Source organism: Genypterus blacodes, unplaced genomic scaffold, assembly GCF_046128005.1.
Source record: "Genypterus blacodes isolate CSIRO-AG114 ecotype Tasmania unplaced genomic scaffold, CSIRO-AGI_Gbla_v1 ptg000008l_1, whole genome shotgun sequence".
NCBI lineage: Eukaryota > Metazoa > Chordata > Actinopteri > Ophidiiformes > Ophidiidae > Genypterus > Genypterus blacodes.
In genome coordinates, this window is record NW_027466822.1 from 3,698,907 (window position 1) to 3,720,798 (window position 21,892).

Consider the following 21,892-nt stretch of genomic DNA (forward strand, 5'->3'; position numbering starts at 1 on the left):
AAGTTGAGTGCTTGAAACAAATATGTTGTTATTGTTTCAGTGAGAGAGCAAAACCGAACGAGCAGCGAATTCCGCCCTGAATAACAGACAAAGGGACTGTAAAACCGCATATTCAGGCACACAACAAGATGGGTGCTGCTTCTAGCACCGGGGGCGAAAGGGAGCCTCTTCTAGTCCCTTCTCACGCGGATACAAACAATGTACCAGTGAACAGTAGAGTATACGGGAGAAGATGGTTGGTGTTGACCCTATTTTCTCTGATGGGATTCATGCAGGGAATGGTGTGGAACTTCTGGGGTCCTATTCAGAATTCGGCCGCTCGAGCCTACGGATTCACCAAGTCGGACATCGCCGCTTTAGTGTTGTGGGGCCCCGTGGGTTTCATACCCTGGCTGTTGTTTATATGGCTGATGGATAAGAAGGGTGAGCTGTCCTCCTCTGGAACACTGTGTCCCGTTTATGTGTCTTGCCTCGAAACTCCTTCTCCGAACATGTTTTCCGTTTTTGAGAAGGACGTGACATATTGATCATTTTAGAAAATTAATCAAAAGTTTGGTGTGTTTGACTCAATATCCTCTCCAAACTTGGTGTTGGTTGTACTAAGTAGTCTTGTCCATAATGTCAGGAACTAGATGGTACATCCCAGGCTTTGTTTTTCTCAAAGTAATCAGCAAGTAAACAGAAGTTTTTTGTTGACTTCCTGCGATAACGTTCCGTGAATACATTTATCAGTGAACAATTATCAACCGTATTGAATCAATAGCATTAATTCACTAACACTACCAGGCAATGCAGATAGGAATGATAATATACTAATGAAGCCTGTGGTCAGTGTTGTGAAATTACCCTTTAAAGTTTATTTTTTCTAATCCTAATTTTTGTGGCATGATCAGAGTAAACAGGATCTCATACATGCTATTTTTGTCGAGCTCAACCAATGCTGGCTTTTTGAGGCAGATAGCAGTATCCATATGATTAATCAAACATGTTATATTGTTAGGATTTGTTTGGCATAATACTAACTAAAAGGGCAAGCATTAGTGTTTCCATCAAGGCCAGGCAAATCTACACAAAATATGTATCAGATCAGGAATAAACATCATTGAATCTATACCCTGATGATATTGTTTATGTTGTTATTTCAGTATCAATTCTGATATATTGTTTCAGTTATAAGACAGTTTCAAGGAAATGTAAAGAGAGAGTAAAATATACAATATTCCTTGAAAATAAAAATAAATACAGCTCAAGTGTCACGCCTGTAGGTGTAGATAGCTGACATGTGACCTAAGCCCATGTCCTGTGTAACCGGTTTGATAGAAATATTGCAAATATTGCATCATTCTTGTATGAGGTATAACTTTAACGTTGTTTAATGATGACACACCAACATATTTATGATATCTCTAGAGCAAAATAAGCCACTTCAAATGTATTGATCAAATGTTATCAATGCATCATTATTTCAAAACACAGATCACCACAGTTTCGGAATTTTGTCATGGTCCGTCCATCTTGCATCTAATAACATTTAAGCCTCAAAGAAAGTTTGCAACCTCACATTTAGGACAATTTCTTCACTTTCAACTGGAGTGGAAATACAGCTACATAGCTCCAGGCCTATAGTTTCTGGTTCATATATGCACAAGACTGCAAGAACTGTGACGGTTCTGTCAATTAGTAGTCGTGTATGTAGCAGCCAGGCAGCTATGGTCAAGATGTGATTTTAGCAAGCAATGGATGTGTAGTAACAACGGCCACATGGACGATGTAGGTATTTATTTGTTGGTCATTCTTACAATTCCATTGTGCACATATGAAGCCCTCACAGCAAACACTTGCAGATGGTAAAGAGTGAATAGAAAGTACTACTGCAAAGGTAGTTCAAGTTGATATTATGAACATGGTTCAGCAACTAAATTGGTTAAATTAAATATTAATTAAATAAATAAATCCTTATCTGGTGAAATAGGTTGTATAGATAGATATACGGTACTTCATTGATCCTAAACTGGGAAATTGTTCTCTCACAGCAGCATTACAGTAAAAAATGTAAAAATATAAGTAGCACCTGTTATTGAATAGGGAAATGACACTGTATATATTGTAGTGCAAGAGTTTCGTAAAATCTGGGTATGCATTCTTCTCCCAACAGTGAAGTTAATGCTCAAGCAGCCTCATCCAGAGATTGCCGCAGGCCTTAACCCTGTGGTTTATATATGACACACACACACACAGCTGAGGTCCTTGTCAGTTTGGGAAATTGTGGGACTCTCCTGAGGGTGGAAACTGTTGATCAACACAGTGCACTGTTGCTATCCAACAATGTCTTAAGATCAAGTCATAGGTGACACAGTCATGGAAACATAGTGGGCTCACGTAATGCCATCTGAAATGTATGTAACAACATATTGTGTAATTAAAAATACACATTATACAAAATATTACGGTTATAAAATTTAACTACAAGGACAGCATTTATTAGAGCACAAACCTTTGCCAAGGTTGAACAAGCATAGCCACAATTGGTGTGATGTAATGCTTGTGATGCTTTATTTTTAATCATGGAATAAATATGCATGATCTAAATTAAAAAAATATAAGATTGCAGTATTATTTTAACAGGACTTGACAAAACACCTTGTCCTAAAATATCAATTTAATGAATTTAACCATGTAGAAAATTGCTGAATCATCATCTCAGCTCCATATTAGTTGTTTAAGGTTTCTGTGCTATGTGTCACTGTAGTTAGTGTTAAAGATGAGCCAAATCTGTCTGCATGTTGCTGAATCATCATCTCAGCTCCATATTAGTTGTTAAAGGTTTCTGTGCTATGTGTCACTGTACAGCAATTCCATTGATGTGCTTCCTGTCTATGCAGATAATTTAGTCTGGGTCAAGGTCCACACTAAATTGCTCTGACTGAATCCATCATTTTAAGAACATGGTGTGACAAATTTCTAACATCCACCATATTGCAACAGTGACAGGTTGTCATCTGTATCTCTCTTCAGGGATCATTAAAGTCACATCCAACCACAGTGGCATTTGACTGCTTTAAGTATATTGCGATGCCCTTACCAGAACAAACAATCCTGTCAGATTCGGGAAATGACAGACAGAACAGGAGGAGAAGAACAAGGAACTAGAGAGAGTTCCTGTAAATGAAGGCCATGTGTGTCATACTGAGATTACTTGAACTTTCTCTTCTCGTTTTCTCAGATGAAATTTTCTTAAATGTAAATTCAGTCAGTTTCATGTTTAGTGCGGTTATTGGTTAAAGGGATGCTTTGTAAAAATGGCGATTGCTTTATAATGCCCTGTGACTTCAGCCACTGCATGTAGATTGTCATGACAACCTCAGTGTCCCCCATTTGCTTTATTCTGATGCTTCTCTCCCCTCCCCCCGTCTTTTGTGTGTCAGGTCTGCGGGTTTCTCTCCTCCTCTCAGCTTTCTTCATGCTCCTTGGAGCTGCTCTACGGAGCATTCCACTGACAGAGCAGCCACTCAGACGATGGTAAGTTGAAAAATCCGAGAAAGGAGACCAACAATGACTTGTGGTCCTTGTTACAGTCTAGGGACTTCAATAAGTTCCAAAAAAATAAAACAATTTTTTACTGTACATGGGTTATGGCACTTCATGAAGAATACGCCATTTTGTTTCACATTTTATTTTTATTTTATTCTGAAAGACAAATTTATTGCAGTTGAAAAACAATTCCTTACAAATCATATCAGCACATATTGATCTGAACAGTTTGTGTGTACAAAGGCAAGGCGGCGTCACAAGGTTTTCCTGTGCTGACACACATCAATGTTCTGTTAAATATTTTGATTGAAGAATGTATTTGACATGATAATGAGCATACAGTTATGGGACATTTTGGAGATTGTTTTTCATACAGAAAGAAGAAAAGAAAGAAGGTTGTGTATTTATTATGAGAGAGAGAGAGACAGAGACAGAGAGAGAATACGTAAGTAAATTGAGACAATAGGGTGGCAGACAGGGCAACAGCAGAAAGCAACGGCCTCCTAAGGTTGCGTAAGCATGACACAGTAGTGTGGACGTGGAGTCCTGGATAACATCAGTGTGGTTGGTTCGATGATCTCATAGGTACAATGGTTTTTAGATTGTCGAACACTGATATCATCTAAAGCTCTGCGACCACACTATTGTGTCATTTCTACATAACCTGTGATGGCTGTGGCAATCTGCTGTCGCCCTGTTTGTTATCCTACTGTCTTAATTAACATTTCATAGCCAGTTTCTCTTCAGGGATTCAGTTGTCTTAACTCTCTCTACCCTCCTGTATGTTATATAAAATAAATTGATTCCTTGTGTGTCCCCCATCTCCCTTTTTTTCCTTGTCACCACAGCCTATGATGCGATCTGTAGCTGCCTACACTGCTGTTTGACATCATCCTGTAGTAGGTACAGTTTGTACAGGATGACATCGTACAATGGTGCAGGTGGTTTCGGAGGCATCATGGGCTGTGGCGGGAGAAAAGGAGCAAAAGGAAAAGGGGGGAGACACAGGGAGGAATAAAAAAGAAAAACAAAAAGGAAAGAACGCCTTCCCTAAGACCCAAGCCACCCCCAACCCTCGCAGTCACAGAACCTCACATTGGTGTTCAAGTTTCCAGTCAGTCGTCTGGCATAGACTGTACGATAGAACTTATTGTGTCTCCTCATAGTGTGTTGAATTTTTATCCTGTTTAAGAAAAATCATGGTTTGTCCCTCAGCCATTGTGAAATAGAGGGGAGGTGAGGGATTTCCACTGTGAAACTGATCATTTCTTTTTGCACTGTTAAGTTGACATGAGTCGAGTGGAGTTCCAAACTGCTTTCCCAAGGTAAATTTTCCTTTCTGTGTACATTTCAGATAGTTTTGATTTGGGGAAGTGGAAACTTTGTGTAACCTCAAACTGGATGAGTGCGAGATGAGCACAAGATGAGACAGTGTGTGTGACAGACTTGTAGACGTCTTCCTCCCACCAGTCCGTGTCTAGTTGGAGCTCACTCTCCCGTTTTACAACTAATTACAGAAGCAGTATGGCACATCTAAAAAAGCTATTATTTTGTCGTGCCAAATTTTGTGATGAGCGGATGGAATATGTAGGAAGGAAAGTTTTTGCTTTAGACTGAACCTTGGACAAAACTTCTCCACACAGATGAGGGATAAATGTATATATGCATGTGGTGGCACTATCTGCCCCGTCAGTGTTTCACATGACCATCCCATGCTCCAGCTGATTCTGTCCTCGAGTGGTTTTTGAGCTCTAATGGGCCAAAAATATAATGTCATTGAAAATAAAAAAACTAAATTTGACCTGAATTAACATAAAAAGCACCAAAAATTTGTGAAGAATGTCTTTCAAAGGTTTTTTGGTGCATTCAGTTATATTGATTGGAGACAGTGCTCAGCCAACAGGGTAGACAAGAGAGTCTGAAGAACTCAATACTGTGTGGATTCTTTACAGCTTTTGATGTCCTGCCTTCCAGCGTCCTACCTTATGAGACAGAACTTTGAGAACTCATTTTTGGAAAATAGATAAACAGCCCCATTAATCTTTTTCATTCTCTGTCATGCCTCTGAACCTAGTTCATATAAATTAAGTATATGGGCCCACAGAAGGATATTTCAATGACAATGTCCTTTAAAAATGTAATTTTAATGAGTATTTCCTCATATTAATCTACAATAGGGATAACCCAGGGTGTACATATATCACAAATGATATATTATATACTGTATATCTATTAATATTATAGAGCATGCCATCCTCCTTCCTCCCCCCCTGTTGCTCTTGCCCTAATTAGTATAATAATACGAATGTGAAATGAATTATGCTGGTATATAGTTATAGTTTAATAGAGTATTAAAGTATTTATCTGTGTTGCTGTAGGTGGCTAGCTGAAGAGTCAGACAGTTTTGCAAATGGAGACAAACATAAGAAGTGTCTCTAGTAATGGTATGTGTCCAACAATGTCTTCAAGTCATATTGACGCAGTCATGGAGAGGTGCTAAGCCCAGTGTATGAGAGTTATTACACTGATAACATGAATAATGTGGCGTAGGGCAGCGAATTCTTTGTTTTTGAGATAGTCTCCATCATGTTCTCAAGGTAGTTTGGGATGTAATGTGTGAAGAAAAAAGTAAATTTGCTTGCTTTTTCATTATGCAAATGTTCATCCCTTGATCTTCATTTTTGGCATCCACATGGAATACAACAATAGTATACAACAATGTTTGTTATGTCCTTGTCGCTGATGGCTGTCTCTCCCCAGGAGAAGGCTGTGTAAGGCTGACTTTGAGCCATCACAGGCTGAGGAATGTAGATGTCAACGTGCTCATTCTCTTGACCCTGACCTTTGACGATTACTGTGAATACAGACAGATGGACAGAACATAGTCACCAACTAGCATACAGTCAAGAGAGCACATACTGTGCCTCTGTCAAAGCCCAACGTTCCTCTCCAGTCATTTCTCTTTTTTGTCAATCCAGTCTTTTGCTACTATTACTTTCGAAACAAATTTATAAAAAGGTTTATTATACAAATTCATGTTACAGTAGTGTAGACGACATCATATGTCTATACTTGTTGAAAATATGTCAAACTGTTTCATATAACCCAATCAGCATAATTCAAGCTACACATTTGTGGACGTTGATTGTCTCTAGACCGATTTGTTAATATACAGTAATGGCATGAATGTCACTGTTATATCAGATATTATAATGAACTGGATGAGGATCAACATCTAGATCTGGGCCTGTATTGCACCTGTTTATTGTCTATTATTTGATACAATACAACAATACACCAATCTTATTTTTCCACTACGATTGGTGTCTTAGTATTTGTGAAATTGGCTAAAAATCTTTCTCTACCAGGATCCTTGTCAACTCAAGTCCCACTTTTCTTCAAGATTCAAACTAACATTTTTTGTTTGTTTATTTGGATTGTCCCAAGTGATAGCATCATTGTTTTCAGAAGAATGTGGCTTTTTCACATGGAATTGTTTGTTTCAATGAGCCCCACAGTACCCTGCATAACAATTCTGAATATGGCCTGTATTATAATTCTTTGTGGGGTTTTGATAGAGAGTGACGATCATAGGGTTTTTCCATGTTCAGTTAATGCCAATGTTGGGATGAAGTTCCTCCTATGATACATACGTTGGGTGTTTTTGTTGTACTCAAAAATCAGTGCATACATTTCAACATGCTGAGGGGAAGTGCTTTTTCGCTGTAAATAGAAACAACTTAGGAAAGATACATCCAACCCACTTGTTTGACTACTTTGCAGGCCATTAGTGGTCAGACAGATGGGTAAGTACGAGTCAAAACCAAAAAGCCAGCATCATCAAGTCTTGTTCATCCCAATGTCAGCCGTATAATCATAATATTAATTCTGTGTCTGCTAACCTGGACATGTCAGTCCAGGTTAGAGCTACCCGCAATTTTTACAACATGTAAGATGAACAAGCAGGTAGCTGACAGCTCTTCACCTTCAAGTAAACAAAGCGGAAAACAAGACTTTTGTCTTTGCTTCAAGAACACAAAACATTACTTCAGCCTAATATGAAGATCACATGAAACACGTAGCAGCTTTTGAAGCCACGCTTTCATGAATGGATGGATTATCATTGGAAAGTAAAACTGAGTAATGTACCCCCCTAGATCACCACTAGATGTCACTCGTACCTTTGCAGTATTGAGGATAACTCGCAGCATTCTCAGCGTTAGACCTTGAGAACTTTGATCAGTGACCTATGTGTGCTGACTCTCATAAATAGGTTTTTAATATCCGTAATGGGGCTTGGATGTCTTTTTTGATTACATCAGAGAAAAGGACATGTCCAAACTAAATAGTTATGTCTAGTGTTTTAATGAGTGCAGTGCAAGGACATTTTAAGAGCGATCATATGCAGCCTTTGAGTCTAGCACCCTTGGACCCAGACTTGAAAACGCTTCTATGAGTTTGATACCCACACTCCAGAAGATCAGCAGAAGATAAATCTTAATGTTTCTGCTCAAACATGTCAAATGTGGTGTGACAGAAGGACTTAACTGCACCCCATTTTGCATGATTTGGTCATGAGAGTACTTGTATGATATTTAATGAAGCGATTAAGAATTGTCTGTCTGTTTTGTCGGTTACAGGCTTATACACGGTGGCCAGCTTCTGAATGGTTTGGCTGGCCCAACTACAATGAGTGCTGGCCCCCTCCTCTCCACCACATGGTTTGGCCCTGACCAAAGAGCCACAGCCACTGCCATTGCCTCACTATTCTGCTACCTGGGGGGTGCTGCCTCATTTGTGGTGGGACCTCTGCTGGTGCCTGCCCCCAATGACACCCAGGCAGAGACTGCAGCAACATTTTCTAACAGCAACATCCGGGACAGGATCCAGCTAGTTATGTATGCAGGTACTAACAGCAAGCAAGTCTCAGGGGACTGTGGATCAATATTACAGCATTTCTACATCATGTCAGTCCCATCAAGAAACACAAATACAATCAGGCGAGTTTTATTTAAGCCCCATATCAGCATTAAAACCACGACAACCCAATGATAATTGTCCTAACCGCCACTCCAAAAGCAGATTGCCATGAGTGTCATGCTTAACTGATTCAGAAAATTAAAAGCACGCTGGAGAAGAGAATTCCACCACATTGTAATAGATTGAGGCTGTAGCTTTTGTGCAACCCAAGGCAATGTTGTTATTGGTTTTTAGGGGACAAAGAAGACACTTGAGAACCATCAGCTTTGAAAGTGAAGAACTAAAAAAACTTTGCAAGACATTGCTTCTTGGGGTTGGAAAACTTCCAAACCTAACGTAAGCCAATCTACGTTACCAAATTAAATGATAGATCAATGTCATTTGGCACGTAACCATGCCAGGCAGCAATATGCAGCTGCTGCTGATAATGAAGGATGGACATGGCAGCACTGGAGCCTTTTAAAAAATGATCAACCATAAAATTGTGTGCCCTCTCCTAATAATATGCTACAGTCTTTTTTCAATCAAGAGGTGTGTCAAGTTATATGTATAGTAGATTGTCTGCAGAGAAACCGTTACATTTCCTGTAGATTTCCTTGTGTATGTATTTGATTGCTGTGTGCAGGATCTTCTAGAGCATGTTCTGTCATTTGATGCATGAAGATTTTACAGTCAATGTTTTTTTTTATGTGTCAAATTGTTCAGACTTACTCACTAAATGAAAACTATTTTCCTTTGTCTGTTTGTCACTGTGCTTTGGCAGAATTAGGAGTTATTGCTGTACTGTTTGCGGCAGTGCTCTTGTATTTCCCATCACGCCCACCGCTGCCTCCCAGTGTGGCGGCTGCCAGCCAGAGACTCAGCTACAGGAGCAGCATCTGCAGACTTCTTAGGTACACGCACGCACGCACGCACGCTCTGTCAGTACTCTTTTTTGTATGCCTATCTTGACGTGTCCTTGAATCAACACCGGTTGCGGACACGTGTAAAGCAATTAAATACTGCTGCATTTGCAATTAGCTTCAAGTACAGGGTTCTTTAAAGACATCGACCTTTCTGAGAGCCTCTCTGTGATGTCTACTATGGTCACAACTTTGGTTTGTAATTTACTGATGCTTGACAGGTGTTGTGTTAGAAAGACATAATCTTTCTTCAAGGGAGGATATAATCATGGGGTCTGCCATCCATGATCTGCTTTGATGTTTATCAAAGTTACTCCAGCCTTCCCTCTAGATCAGGGGTGGGGAACCTCTGGCCCGAGGGCCGTATATGGTCGTTTGATCTGGCCCCCGAGACAATCAAAGGTCGGGTCAGACCGGCTGATTGCAGCGGAAATTGCGAAGCTCGCACCAGCGTAATTACAAGCCTGAATGTCTCTCCTCTCTCTTGCAAAGACGATATCAGTGTATTCTGATCACTGCATGAGGGAATACTAAGCACTCAGAAGCCTTACTATTGATGATCTTTCCCTTCCCTGTCATCTTCACTTGAGCTTTGAAAGTTGCCATCCTGATGCATTGATCACCAGTCATGTCTGGCAAGGACAAATTTGCACTTAGCTGATGGTGCTGCCAGCATTGAGACTTCTTGAGAAATATTTCATCACCAGCTGGAGTCGACGGAAAAAAGTCTTCCTCTTACACAAGCACTAGCTTCTGCTTGCTTACTTTTGGTGATCTTAATAAGATCTGAGACAGGAAAAAGGTGTATGGATAGTTATTTCCTGTATTAATGGCAAGGTTAATGAAAAGGGTGCTCTGAGAAATGCAAAGAGGATGCTCCATCACTTTACGAGTGTCCCTCCATACTCTATCCAAGGCCAAGTAGCTTCATGCTGTGGAGGGGTAGACGAGTCTGTAGATACAGATAGGTGCTGTCTGTTTGTCTGTGAAGTCGAATTATTCTGTGAATAAAAATGGCTCATTGTCTTGGGTGAAGTGGTGGAAGGGAGGGAAAGGGTGTGTGTATGCACACTGTTGTTTCTGCACAGATTACGTGTCTTCTGACAACTTTCTTCCATGCTTTATAACAGAGACTAAGTATGTGGGTGAATTTGTGGGTCTGTTTCTTCGATGTTTGATGCACAAAGTGTCCTTCAGATGCCCAAGTATGATATTGAGTACAATGCTGCTGGCACATAAATCAACATAGTGAAGGGTGAGCAAAGACGGAGAGTGTAAACAATGTCCATAAATAAAAAGAGGTGAAGTGGAAAACAAAACCATCAGCAGGGGATTTTTCTGCCTACTCTGGCAGCGCTGCCTCAAATTTCAGACTACCACTGATTTTGATCATATTGCTAAGCTTAAGGAGGGCGCCACAGGCTTAAATCACAAGGCCACCTTAGTAAAGGTGATTAGCACACAGTGGTGTTCCAAATGATTGCAAATTCATTGCATGTTCTTAGTGCATATGTGTATATTTTATGTGTGCTAACAGAACCAGGCATATAAATCTTTCAAATGTTATTTCTTTCCTGTTGTACACAGCACAATGAGCTGATGGCTCATATCAACTGAAGACAAGGCAAAGAAACATAACTTCCAGTACATTATTTTGTTCTCAGAGCTGTTCAGATTCAGGTTGAACTGTAGTAGGCCTCAAGCTTAGACACGCATGGTTGCACCAGCCATTGATATTGGCTTGTTTCATTGTAGTTACTACTCACCACCTCAACTTGTATTCTCTCATCTTGAATGTCTGTTTTTGTTCCCTATAGTAACGTGCGGTTCCTGATGATAGCTCTGGCCTATGCAGTCCCCACAGGAGTGATTGCTGGCTGGTCTGGTGTCTTGGACATGGTGCTTACACCAGCCAAAGTCAGTCAGGTAGGGATTAAACACACACACACACACACACACACACAAACCTGCAAGGGTTAATGTGATTATGTTAGCTGGTTATGTGAGTGTGTGTGTTATATCCCCTTGCTCGTATGCAGGTAATGAGTTTAAGTTTAACTGGCTACATGATCAAGCTGCATACCGACTTGCACAGGGCTTTTTAAGGGGGGTGGTTATGTTTCGGTTTTTACTGAGACTTGTCGGCCTGGTTGTTCTGCCCAACTTCACACACTAGTTAAGCTTTATGTTAACATTTTCCTGTTGGGCTCCCAGACCGTGGTCGAGGAGCACAGGGGAGATGTTTCCTCTGGGGCCAAAGTAGATGCTCCGTAACTCTGCAAACCACTGGATTATGCAATGTAGGAAAATTACATCAAGCACAGTTTCCTCTTTTCACCATATCCTGGATCCGTTGAATCAGGCCAGTATATTCAGTTAAATTCAGCGGTTAATATTTGAAGGGCCGCATACAAATGTGTAACAGGCCGCATGTGGCCCGAGGGCCGTAGTTTGCCCACCCCTGCTCTAAAGGGAATGATAATGATGAAGACACTAGCCACCAATCTTTGCAGTCACACCAAGGCTATGATGAAGGTTCTTTGGTCTACTCTAGATCTACTGTAGTCCGTTAGAAAACAAGAATCTAATAGAAGTACTGCACCTTAGGGGCTTGAATGCTTACAGTGATCACTGCAGGGGGAAGGCTGCAAGACATCCAGGCAAAAAGACTGCGCACGGAGCATAGCATTGACATCTTCATCTTTCACAGGTAATTTCTGCTTTAACAGAGAAGACCCATTCAGAATTCAGAGGACTGGAAGGCTTAACTGTAAATGTGGCTGGTTTCTTTTAATGTGTTTGCATTTGTATCTTTTCCCCAACAAAATCACTTGTCTCTTTGACAAAATGGACACGATGCGTCCAGATAGGATGACCACTGTTTTTATGCATTTTGTGCGATCAAGTCAAGTGAATTGGTGAATTAACCACATATACTGGCGTTATTTAGCGTGACATTGGCACATATAAAAGTCATTTGTGTGCTGGCATTGAAATGGCTCAGCAAGCTATCTGCTTTGGCTTCCTAAATTGATATAACAACTGATGTGACGTTATACAGCCAAGAAAAACTTGGACCAGTGCTGTTCAACCTTTATAGCTAATAGCCTGCAGTTATGTGGCAGGGGGTTGTTGTGGGTGATAAACATGCTGTGGCACAGATATTTTTGAAGAGGGTGCAGTAAATTTCACCATGCTCCTACTGCCCCCTCAGAGAGGACATGGGTGTCTCTTCCAAAGAGCTTTTACCATCTTGCAAAAAATCTACCACACAGTTACACACTAATAGGTGTGAAATTTAGTCCACTTTTCTTCATTATAGACTTTCTCTGACAGGTCAGTGCAGTGTATGATTAAGCAGAAAGCCTCAGATGTTACTCTTGACTCTGCCTCTTCTCACATCTCCTTGTTTGATTTGGTTTGAAATTAATCACTGCTTCAGGGGAGATGACTGCGTGTGTGCGTGTGTGCGTGTGTGCGTGCGTGTGTGCGTGCGTGTGTGTGTGCGTGCGTGCGTGCGTGCGTGCTTGCTTGCACCTGATCATGCATACATATTTGTTGACGGGGTTCCAGCTTCTTAGAGCAGATTGTGTAACCAAACCTTCCGGCAAAGTGAAAGGTGGAGGTATCTGTTTTTACACCAACAGTGGCTGGTGCAGCGATGTGACAGTGATCCTACAGCACTGCTCCCCTACTCTACAAACGTTCATCATTAACTGCAAACCCTTCTATTCCCCCTGTGAGTTCGCGTCATTCATTCTGGTCGGTGTTTACATTCCACCACACGCCAATGCACAGGAGGCTCAGCGCGCACTCGCCGATCAGATACTGTGTGTGGAACGGACCAACCCGGACTTATTGTCCTCGGCGACTTTAACAAAGGAAATCTCAGCCATGAACTCCCCAAATATAGACAATTCATTAAATGTCCGACCAGAGAGGAGAACACCTTGGATCACTGCTACACTACAGTCAGTGGGGCTTATCACGCCGTTCCCCGTGCTGCACTGGGCCCCTCGGACCACACCGTGGTCCATCTGGTTCCCGCATACAGGCAAAAACTCAAACTGTGTTGACCTGTTGTGAGGACATCAACAAAGTGGACCAGTGAGGCTCTGGAGAATCTTCAGGCGTGCTTTGACTGCACTGACTGGCACATTTTCAGGTCTGGTACTGTCAGTCTGGACGAGTACACAGAGGCTGTGACGTCATACATCAGCTTCTGTGAGGACAGCTGTATACAGACAAGCACCAGGGTGAGCTTTAACAATGACAAACCCTGGTTCACGGTGAAACTCAGGCAGCTCCGGCGGCAGAAGGAGCAGGCATTTAGGAGCGGGGACAGAGATGGGTTCAAAGAGGCTAAGTAAAGATCTAGCAAGGCGTGAGAGATGCTAAGAAACTGTACTCTGAGAAACTGAAGCAGCAGTTTGCAGCTAATGACACTGCATCTGTGTGGAAGGGTCTCAGAGAAATCACCAACTACAAGCCTAAGCCCGCTCAGTCTCTAAATGATCTGTACCTCGCCAACAGGCTGAATGTCGCTTTGATGGTCAAGCTGCCAGCCCTGACACCGTCCCCCTTGACACCTACAGCCATCTCCAGCCCCCCTCCCTTCCTCCTCCCCCTCCACATACATGACCCTCACAGAGGCCCCCTCCTCCCCCACCTCATCAACCTCATCAACGACCCTCTCACTTCCAGAGAAGGACATAACAGGCTGTCAGGAGTCAGAACCCCTGCAAAGCTGCCGGTCCGGACTCTGTCTCACCCTCTACGCTGAAGCACTGCACAGACCCGTTGCTCTGACCTCTGTAGTCATGAGCGCCTTGTGCTGCCCCACCTAAAATCCCTCATTTGACCCACTCCTGGACCCTCTGCAGTTCACCTACAGAAGCAACAGGTCTGTAGACGACGCCGTCAACTCGGCCCTCCACTTGGCCCTCCACTTGGCCCTCCAGCACCTGGACTCCACAGGAACCTACGCCAGGATCCTGTTTGTGGACTTCAGCTCTGCCTTCAATACCATCATCCCGTCACTGCTGCAGGACAAGCTCTCCCATCTTCACGTGCCCGACTCCACCTGCAGGTGGATCACAGACTTCCTGACTTACAGGAAGCAGCACGTGAAGCTGGAGAAACACGTCTCGGGTGCACGCACCATCACCAACGGTTCCCCTCAGGGCTGCATTCTTCCCCCTCTGCTCTTCTTCTTGTACACCAATGACTGCACCGCCTAGTTCGCTGCAGCCACTGCCAAGGACAAGGGCCGGCTGCAGCGTATCATACGCTGTGCCGAGAAGGTGATCAGCTGCAATCTGCCGTCCCTCCAGGACCTGCACGCCTCTCGGACCCTGAGGCAGGCAGGCAAGATTGTGGCCAACCCCTCCCACACGAACCCTCCCCCCTGGCATGAGGCTGAGGTCCATCAGGACCAAAACCTCACACCCTCTGTAATTGGCAATAAAAGCTATTCTGACTCTGATTGTGATTCAGATTTTTTCTTCATATTTATAGTGTCGCAGATGCTTGCTCATAACAACCTCTCTTTTTGTCTTTAAAGCCATGTGTGTGCTTTTGCCTTTGCTAATGTAAGTACGAAAAAAGCACAGCGACAAGGCCTTTTACAGTTGGTGCCTGCTCTTTCTTTGTCTCTAGACGTCCTTAAATCGCGTATTGCATATTGAAAAGCTCTGAATCCTCTCCTTACCTCTACAGGTGGATGCTGGTTGGATTGGCTTCTGGTCTATTATTGGGGGCTGTGTGTTTGGAGTTGCAATGGCCAGGTATGCTATACACACATCTTTGTCCATGTTATTGTGAATTGATCCTTTTGTGACTATTAAATATAGCTTTTAAAGATACGTTATGGTGAAATTGGGCAGCCTCCATGCCATCCAGATTGCTAAGACCTGTGCATATAGGTATAGAACTGATATAAGACAGGTCCCTCTTAATATTGGCTTGGCCATTACCACCCATTTCCCCTCAAACAATTTCCATTGCTCTGTTGAGGCATCAAATTACAGAATAAACTCTGTACTTACTGTAAACCTTTATAGACATCACTTTCAGCTACAACTGTTACAATTATAGAAGTACCTACCTACCTACCTACCTACGTGCACCCCACTTTGGAAAGCGCTGGAAAATCCATGAGGAAGCCCTGTGCAAGTCGGTATTGCAGCTTGATCATGTAGTGAAGCCAGGCGTAAAGTTTCTCAACTGCATACGAGCAAGGAGACTTCAGCATCGTCAGTTTATTAAATTCCTTGAGCACCAATACAAAGTTTGCTGTAGCATCCCGGACGCGCACGTACACACGCACACACGCACACACGCACACATGGGGGGAGGTCCCACCCCTTATTGTTGGCCAGGGAGAGACAGGGAGGGGTTCAGTTGTGAGAGGGAAAGTCAGTGAGTCCCTTGTTGTTTTGGGTGCGCTTCCAACACAGGCTTAGGTGTATAAATAGGGAATAAACCTGCCATTCTTTTGACATTAACAACGTCACTATATTCCTCTCCAATAATAACAGGATGTTGAACAAGTTTGCATGTTGGCAATACAGAAATTATATAAAAATGGAAGAAGGAAGGAAGAAAGGACCAAAAGTGCATTCGGTGAGCATTTGGCAAATATTTGTAATAGCTTTTACAGGTAATTTATGTAAGTTCACACTGGCCCGGCCAGTCTGTCAAATATAAAATTCATTGTGGCCCCTGAACCAAGAAAGTTGCTGATCCCTGCCGTAGATGCTAATGCAATGGCCACCTCCATTGAAAGATAAGGAATTACAGCACAAAGATGAAGTGTGGAGTCTGCAAAAGCAAGGGATTCATTCCTGCACTGAAGGATTTATTTATTGTAAGCAGGAGCCCAATCAGCACTTCCAGGCATGGCCAATGTTTTGTTAAAGTTGTAATCAAGGAAATTAGCCCATAACTCCCTCTGTTAATCAATGAAGCAGTTGGCAGCATGAGCTGAAAGTGTATGCAAACAGATCTGTTGAATTATTTGTGTTGATTACATAGACTGAGATTCAGTGGAGGGATTGATTAGTCCCTTTTTGGACAACAAATGATCAAATTAGATTCTGCTGGCAACTGGCAGCACATCATTTGCACTATGCTTTGTGTGCAGCTGCTACACTTGGTTGGAAAAATTGAGTATGGAGTTTTATAAGGATGTGATCCAAGGGGGAGAGTAACACAGTTCAAGTACAAATAAGTGATGTTTCTTTGTGTATAAATGTGCAGTTGCACTAGAATACTAAATTGGAGGACAAAATTGGACTACCCTCGCTTTAGTTGCTAGGATTCATCCTCTGAGGACCACGAATATCTATTTTATGGGAAACCCTCCAATAGCTGCGACGCATGAGTTTTTCCCGAAGCTGCTCACACCAGAAGCAAAGTTTACAAGCGCTTTCGTTATCACATTTACCCTGCCCCTTTTATCCAAATAACAAACCAAACCCCACTGGAATTTATTTTAAACATTGCAATTCAGAAAACTGCAACTTATTATTTAACAAAACAAAATATGTGTGACAAATCACCTTTACAGTGGAATTATTGAAAGTCTAACAGTGTAATACTGTGTAACTTTTACTCTGTAACAGCATTTGCTTTCACTGATATGGATTGCTGAAAGAACTGCTGAAATACTCCTTGCGTCATTAAAAAGTAAATATAGGATAAGATAAACAATAATTTGCTGTCTACTGTTCTCACATATCTAAACTAGAGCCCAAATATTGTGGAAAATTAAAATACCCAACATTTAAGATATGAAAATCCTATATACTATACATACTACTTTATATATTATATTATTCTTTATATATTATACACTACTTTATAGGCTTTCATATTTTCATATTTGTTTTTTTCAGATTTTCTAAAATGTTTAGATGTATTTCCTAGCTAATACAACAGGGATTTCCTGAAAAGTTTGATATGCCAGAGATATAAGTCTTTATTCTGAAAAGTAGCCACAGCTCTTAGGCAAATGTGTATTGAATTAAAAGTGCACTAAAGGTTCCCAAATGGAAAGTAAGTACCGGCATTGGAAAATTATACTCAAGTAGTTGAGATCTGTTGATACAACGACTGACAACTGATCCTCCCTCTCTGCCTGTCTCGCTCTCCCTCGTTTCTGTCTTGCATTCTATTTCCTAATGCATGCCTTTTTGTGTGTATTGCCTTTCATGCCTTTTTTGTACCTCTGTATAATCCCACTGGAAGTTCCAATTGCACATCAAGCCATTCGTGGAGAGGGAATCTCTCTTGGAATTGCCTCTACCAAAGTTTCTTCCTTTTCCGCTTATACATTAAGGTTTTCTCTGGAGTGTTTCCTTATCTTCCCAGAGAGTTTTGGGCTGGGACGGGAATTTTCCTGATGTTGTGGGTCTGTAAAGCCCTTTGAGACATCATATGTGTATTGGGCTGTACAAATAAACTTGACTTGACTTCAATCCCTCGAGATAATAATGTAAACATCCCCCACTTGGAGTCCAAAGGATGGTTTTCCTCTGATTATTCAACATAATGCCAGAACATCACATCCTATCAGCCATTTCACACACGTTTTTATTCTTGCATGAAATTCAGTCCTCTCTAACCAAACATTTTGTCTGTTAGCAACAAAGCAAAGATACTTAGTGTCAGTCTTTGCTACAGGCTTTGGTTTAACTTCATCTAATCATTCACAAGCGTAAATATGTATACCCAGAGGACTGGACGTGAGCTAATGAACTATGAGGGTTTAGAAACAGACTGCAAAGAGAAACAGCAACTCTCCAGACAGATTGGGAATGGCCCGCTAGCTTGTCTTAAACAATATCACACAACACGCATCTCAAGTCTGCCTGCTTAGCTGGTGAGACTAATTGAATTTGCTTTTGTCTGCTTTTGTAATGACAAGTACAACTGAGGCATTCAGAAACAAGAGGGAAAAGGAAACTAAATTTCCCTAAATTTCCCCACTGCTGAACCTTGTCTGAAAATGATTGTAATGTCTCAACTAATTGATTATGACTCAAATCACAGAAAAACCCAACTGCAAGACCGCACAAGTCTTTCTGTGTATGAAAGATGCCTCTCTCTGTAAGAGGTGCAGTTCTTACCTACTTGGCTGCTTTCTATCCAGGATACTATCCAGGATACTCTGAATGCATGGTTAATTGTATCAATGTATGTTTTTTTTAAAGTTGATTTTATTTGTACCGGACCCCCCAGGTTTGCAGACTCTATCCGTGGGATGCTGAAGTTGATCTTGGTGCTTATGCTGGCAGGAGCTTCAATATCTTCTACCTGGTTCACACTCACCTGTCTGAGTAGAGTCACACACTTACCGGCCACTGCAGGTAGGTCCTTGAACCAAAGAAACACCAAAGAGTCCATGAAAATTGCCACAGTGGGAACATTTTAAGTCAATGTATTGTTCCTTGAGTAAAATAACCTAATACCATAAATTAGAGATATCCTGTCTAGGCTCTGGAAGGAAGGTTCATGGTTCAATTTCGGGCTCTTGCTAGGTCGCATGTCGAAGTGTTTGTGCTGAAGCCCTAACTGCTCCTGATGTGCAGGTTGGCGCCTGGCATGGCATGCCCCTGCTATCAGTGTGTCTGACTGTGTGTATGAATGGGTGAATGTGAGGTACATGAAAAGCGCTTTGGACAAAATCACTATAGAAGTACACTCCATCTCCCATAATGAAACATCAGGTCTCCAATTTTGCTGATTTACATGCTTCAGACCTATTTGAAAGGCTACATGCTCCTTTAGCAGTCAATATTTAGCAAGACGATGTATTTTGTGTATTGTCAATCTTAAACCAAAAATTCAATCCAATTCACTACCACAGTGCTGTAGCCTGCTTTAATACTCGATTTGTCCTCTACCTCTGGATACATTTCATCTGCATTTGATATCAAATAATTGGTTTGCAGGCAATTTGCATGGTGTTGATAGCCTAGAAGAGCTGTTAAAACTACCATCTGAATACAGATCAAGGAAACATTGTATGCCTGATTTGTAAGATCATACTGAGAGGGAGGAATCCAATAGTCAGGGAGTAGTGTAGAAGTGATTTGCAGATCCTTCGCGACCCAAATGAAGGCGCTGATCATTTTGTCAAGGAGAATCAAAGAAATGTTGGGGTAGGAATAAAAGGAAGAGATTGAAATAGGTAGAGAAATCACAGCAAAACATTTATTTTGATGACATTGATTTCCTCAATTAAGGAGAGCTGCAGGGCGTCCCATCTCAGAAAGTAAGACTTCAGTGCCGTGATGAGTGCGGTAAACTTGGCAGGCAAAAGGCCTGAAAATATATGTGTCACGTTGATGCTGAGATAGTCAACCCTGAGCTATTGAGATGAAAGGGGAAGTCCGCTTGGGGAAGCTGCAAATCTAATGTGTTAATGGGGTAACATTCACGCTTAGAAAGATTTATTTCATGCTCAGACAGGACAGGACACCCGAGGGACTAGATATAGGGTCAGTTAAGTAGAGTAAGAAATAATCTGCGTACAGCGATAGACCGAGACTACCCCCCAGGTATCTGAGGAATATAAAAGGTAAAATAATAGAAATTATGATTGAGCGAAATTGAATTGCCAAATAATTCCCAAATAAGACTCAGGACACTCCATGCCACTGATATACTGTAGATGCTTGCAAACTGCAGGCTTTATTGGATAGATAGATAGATAGATAGCTAGATAGATAGATAGATAGATAGATAGATAGACACCCTGTCCATTTATAACATTCCATCACTGATAATGGTGTGTTGCTTGATGACTACATAGGCCAGTGTGTGATTCATAAACTCTATGGCAGCCACTTTATGGTTTGATGAATAGAGGCAGACAAGTCTCCCGAGGCTGTCTCTTCCTCTGCCTCTCTTGCTCCAGACTCTGCAGCCTGGTAGGGCTGTGCCAATAAGCAGTGGACAAAGGCATCTTCTTTTAAATAAGTGGGGTTGATATACCACTTTTTCAATGATTTTCTTTTTGCAGCTAGCTTTTCTGGGGCTACCTTCCTGCAGCCAATGTAGACATAGGTTACCCCTAAATGCATTTTGATATACAGGGGTTTAGAAATGTTCCACTCTGGCTAGCTGACCTCTTACATAGTATAACAAACCCTAACCCTGAACCCATACATTTGAAAAACAAAAAAAGCAACTCCACAAGATCATAAAGCATCCTTCACTGACTAAGTGTATATGCTTAACACATGTTTGATCAATGCCAGATTGAACTGTATAATACTGAGGTCACATAATGACACACAAACAGTCTTTTTATGTCTCTGTTGAACATAATTGATTCTTCATTGCATGCTGAAAATAGTGTATATTGTATTTAATAACTGTATAACTTCCAAATGTTTCTTGTAGCTGCTGATCAGACATAGACACATTTCATGCCTGATAAAACTCCTTCAGTTCCTCAATATGTCTTGGATTGCATGTGGCCATGTACTGGTCATGCCATATTCTCTGGTAAAATTTCGACAACGTGCAATTGCCTTTCCAATTGCTGTCCAGGCCCAAAACCACAAACTCACCAACCCCAATGAGTTTTTGAGCGTGAGGCATGTTATTTCTGTCTGTTATGTTATCATGAGTAATTGATGCAAATGATACAAATTTGTACTAATGTAGCCTCATACTGATTGTTAAGAAGCAGCAATGAGCAATGAGCTGAGCAATGAGGACTATGATATAAACAAAGAAATAATCTGGACATGCAAACATATTTCCATAACTCAATAACTGCAGTATTGTCCTCCTTTCCTCACAGCCATACTGTACACTTCCTGCATCCTGGTGGGTATCTTCATCAACAGCAGTGTGCCAATATTCTTTGAGCTCTTCATTGAGACTGTGTACCCAGTCCCTGAAGGAATCACCTGTGGAGTGGTCACTTTCCTGGGCAACCTGGTCACTGGCCTGCTTCTCTTCTTTCTCACATTCTATTGTACAGGTAAGACTGGAATACTGCTTGTGAAAATGTCTGCATCCATTTTATTTTTCACAGCTGTGTGTGTCCATCCGACGTCATGCAATGGATGGCGGGTAGATCACACCCTTGGCAAATCACTTGTCCATCGTGGGGTTAGGAGAGAGCGCCAGCTAATACATAATAAGCTGCTGTTTTAAAAATTTCAACTGCCCTAAAGAACTGTCCTATAGAGCATATCTGCTACTGATGGTGATAAAAGGCAAATGACTGGAAATCGGGTATCTGGAATTGGCATGTCCCTCACGGATCAATGGAAAAAAAACTTGCTATTGTAATTTAGCTTCACATTTATCTATGAGTTGGCACCCTGGCACAGTTTGATGTATTATTTCATACCATCGTGTCCTTTTCTGTTCTTTTGCCTCTGGTTTTCAAGGGACACAGCTAAATCATAATTAAACCACACCTGTGTGTGTGGAAGTGTTCTTATCATGAAATC

General features: G+C 41.7%; 1 protein-coding gene across 1 annotated transcript in view; it reads left to right on the forward strand.

Moving 5' to 3' along the window:
- Positions 1–8: 8 nt before the first annotated feature.
- Positions 9–21,892, forward strand: part of slc49a4 (solute carrier family 49 member 4) — a 28,013-nt gene continuing 6,129 nt past the window's right edge. Inside the window, exons 1-8 of the mRNA XM_076156648.1 lie at positions 9–423; positions 3,426–3,519; positions 8,172–8,437; positions 9,275–9,404; positions 11,231–11,339; positions 15,132–15,199; positions 18,657–18,784; positions 21,232–21,414. Coding sequence (XP_076012763.1) covers positions 129–423; positions 3,426–3,519; positions 8,172–8,437; positions 9,275–9,404; positions 11,231–11,339; positions 15,132–15,199; positions 18,657–18,784; positions 21,232–21,414 — 1,273 coding nt within the window. The 5' untranslated portion in view covers positions 9–128. The remainder of the gene's footprint in view (positions 424–3,425; positions 3,520–8,171; positions 8,438–9,274; positions 9,405–11,230; positions 11,340–15,131; positions 15,200–18,656; positions 18,785–21,231; positions 21,415–21,892) is intronic.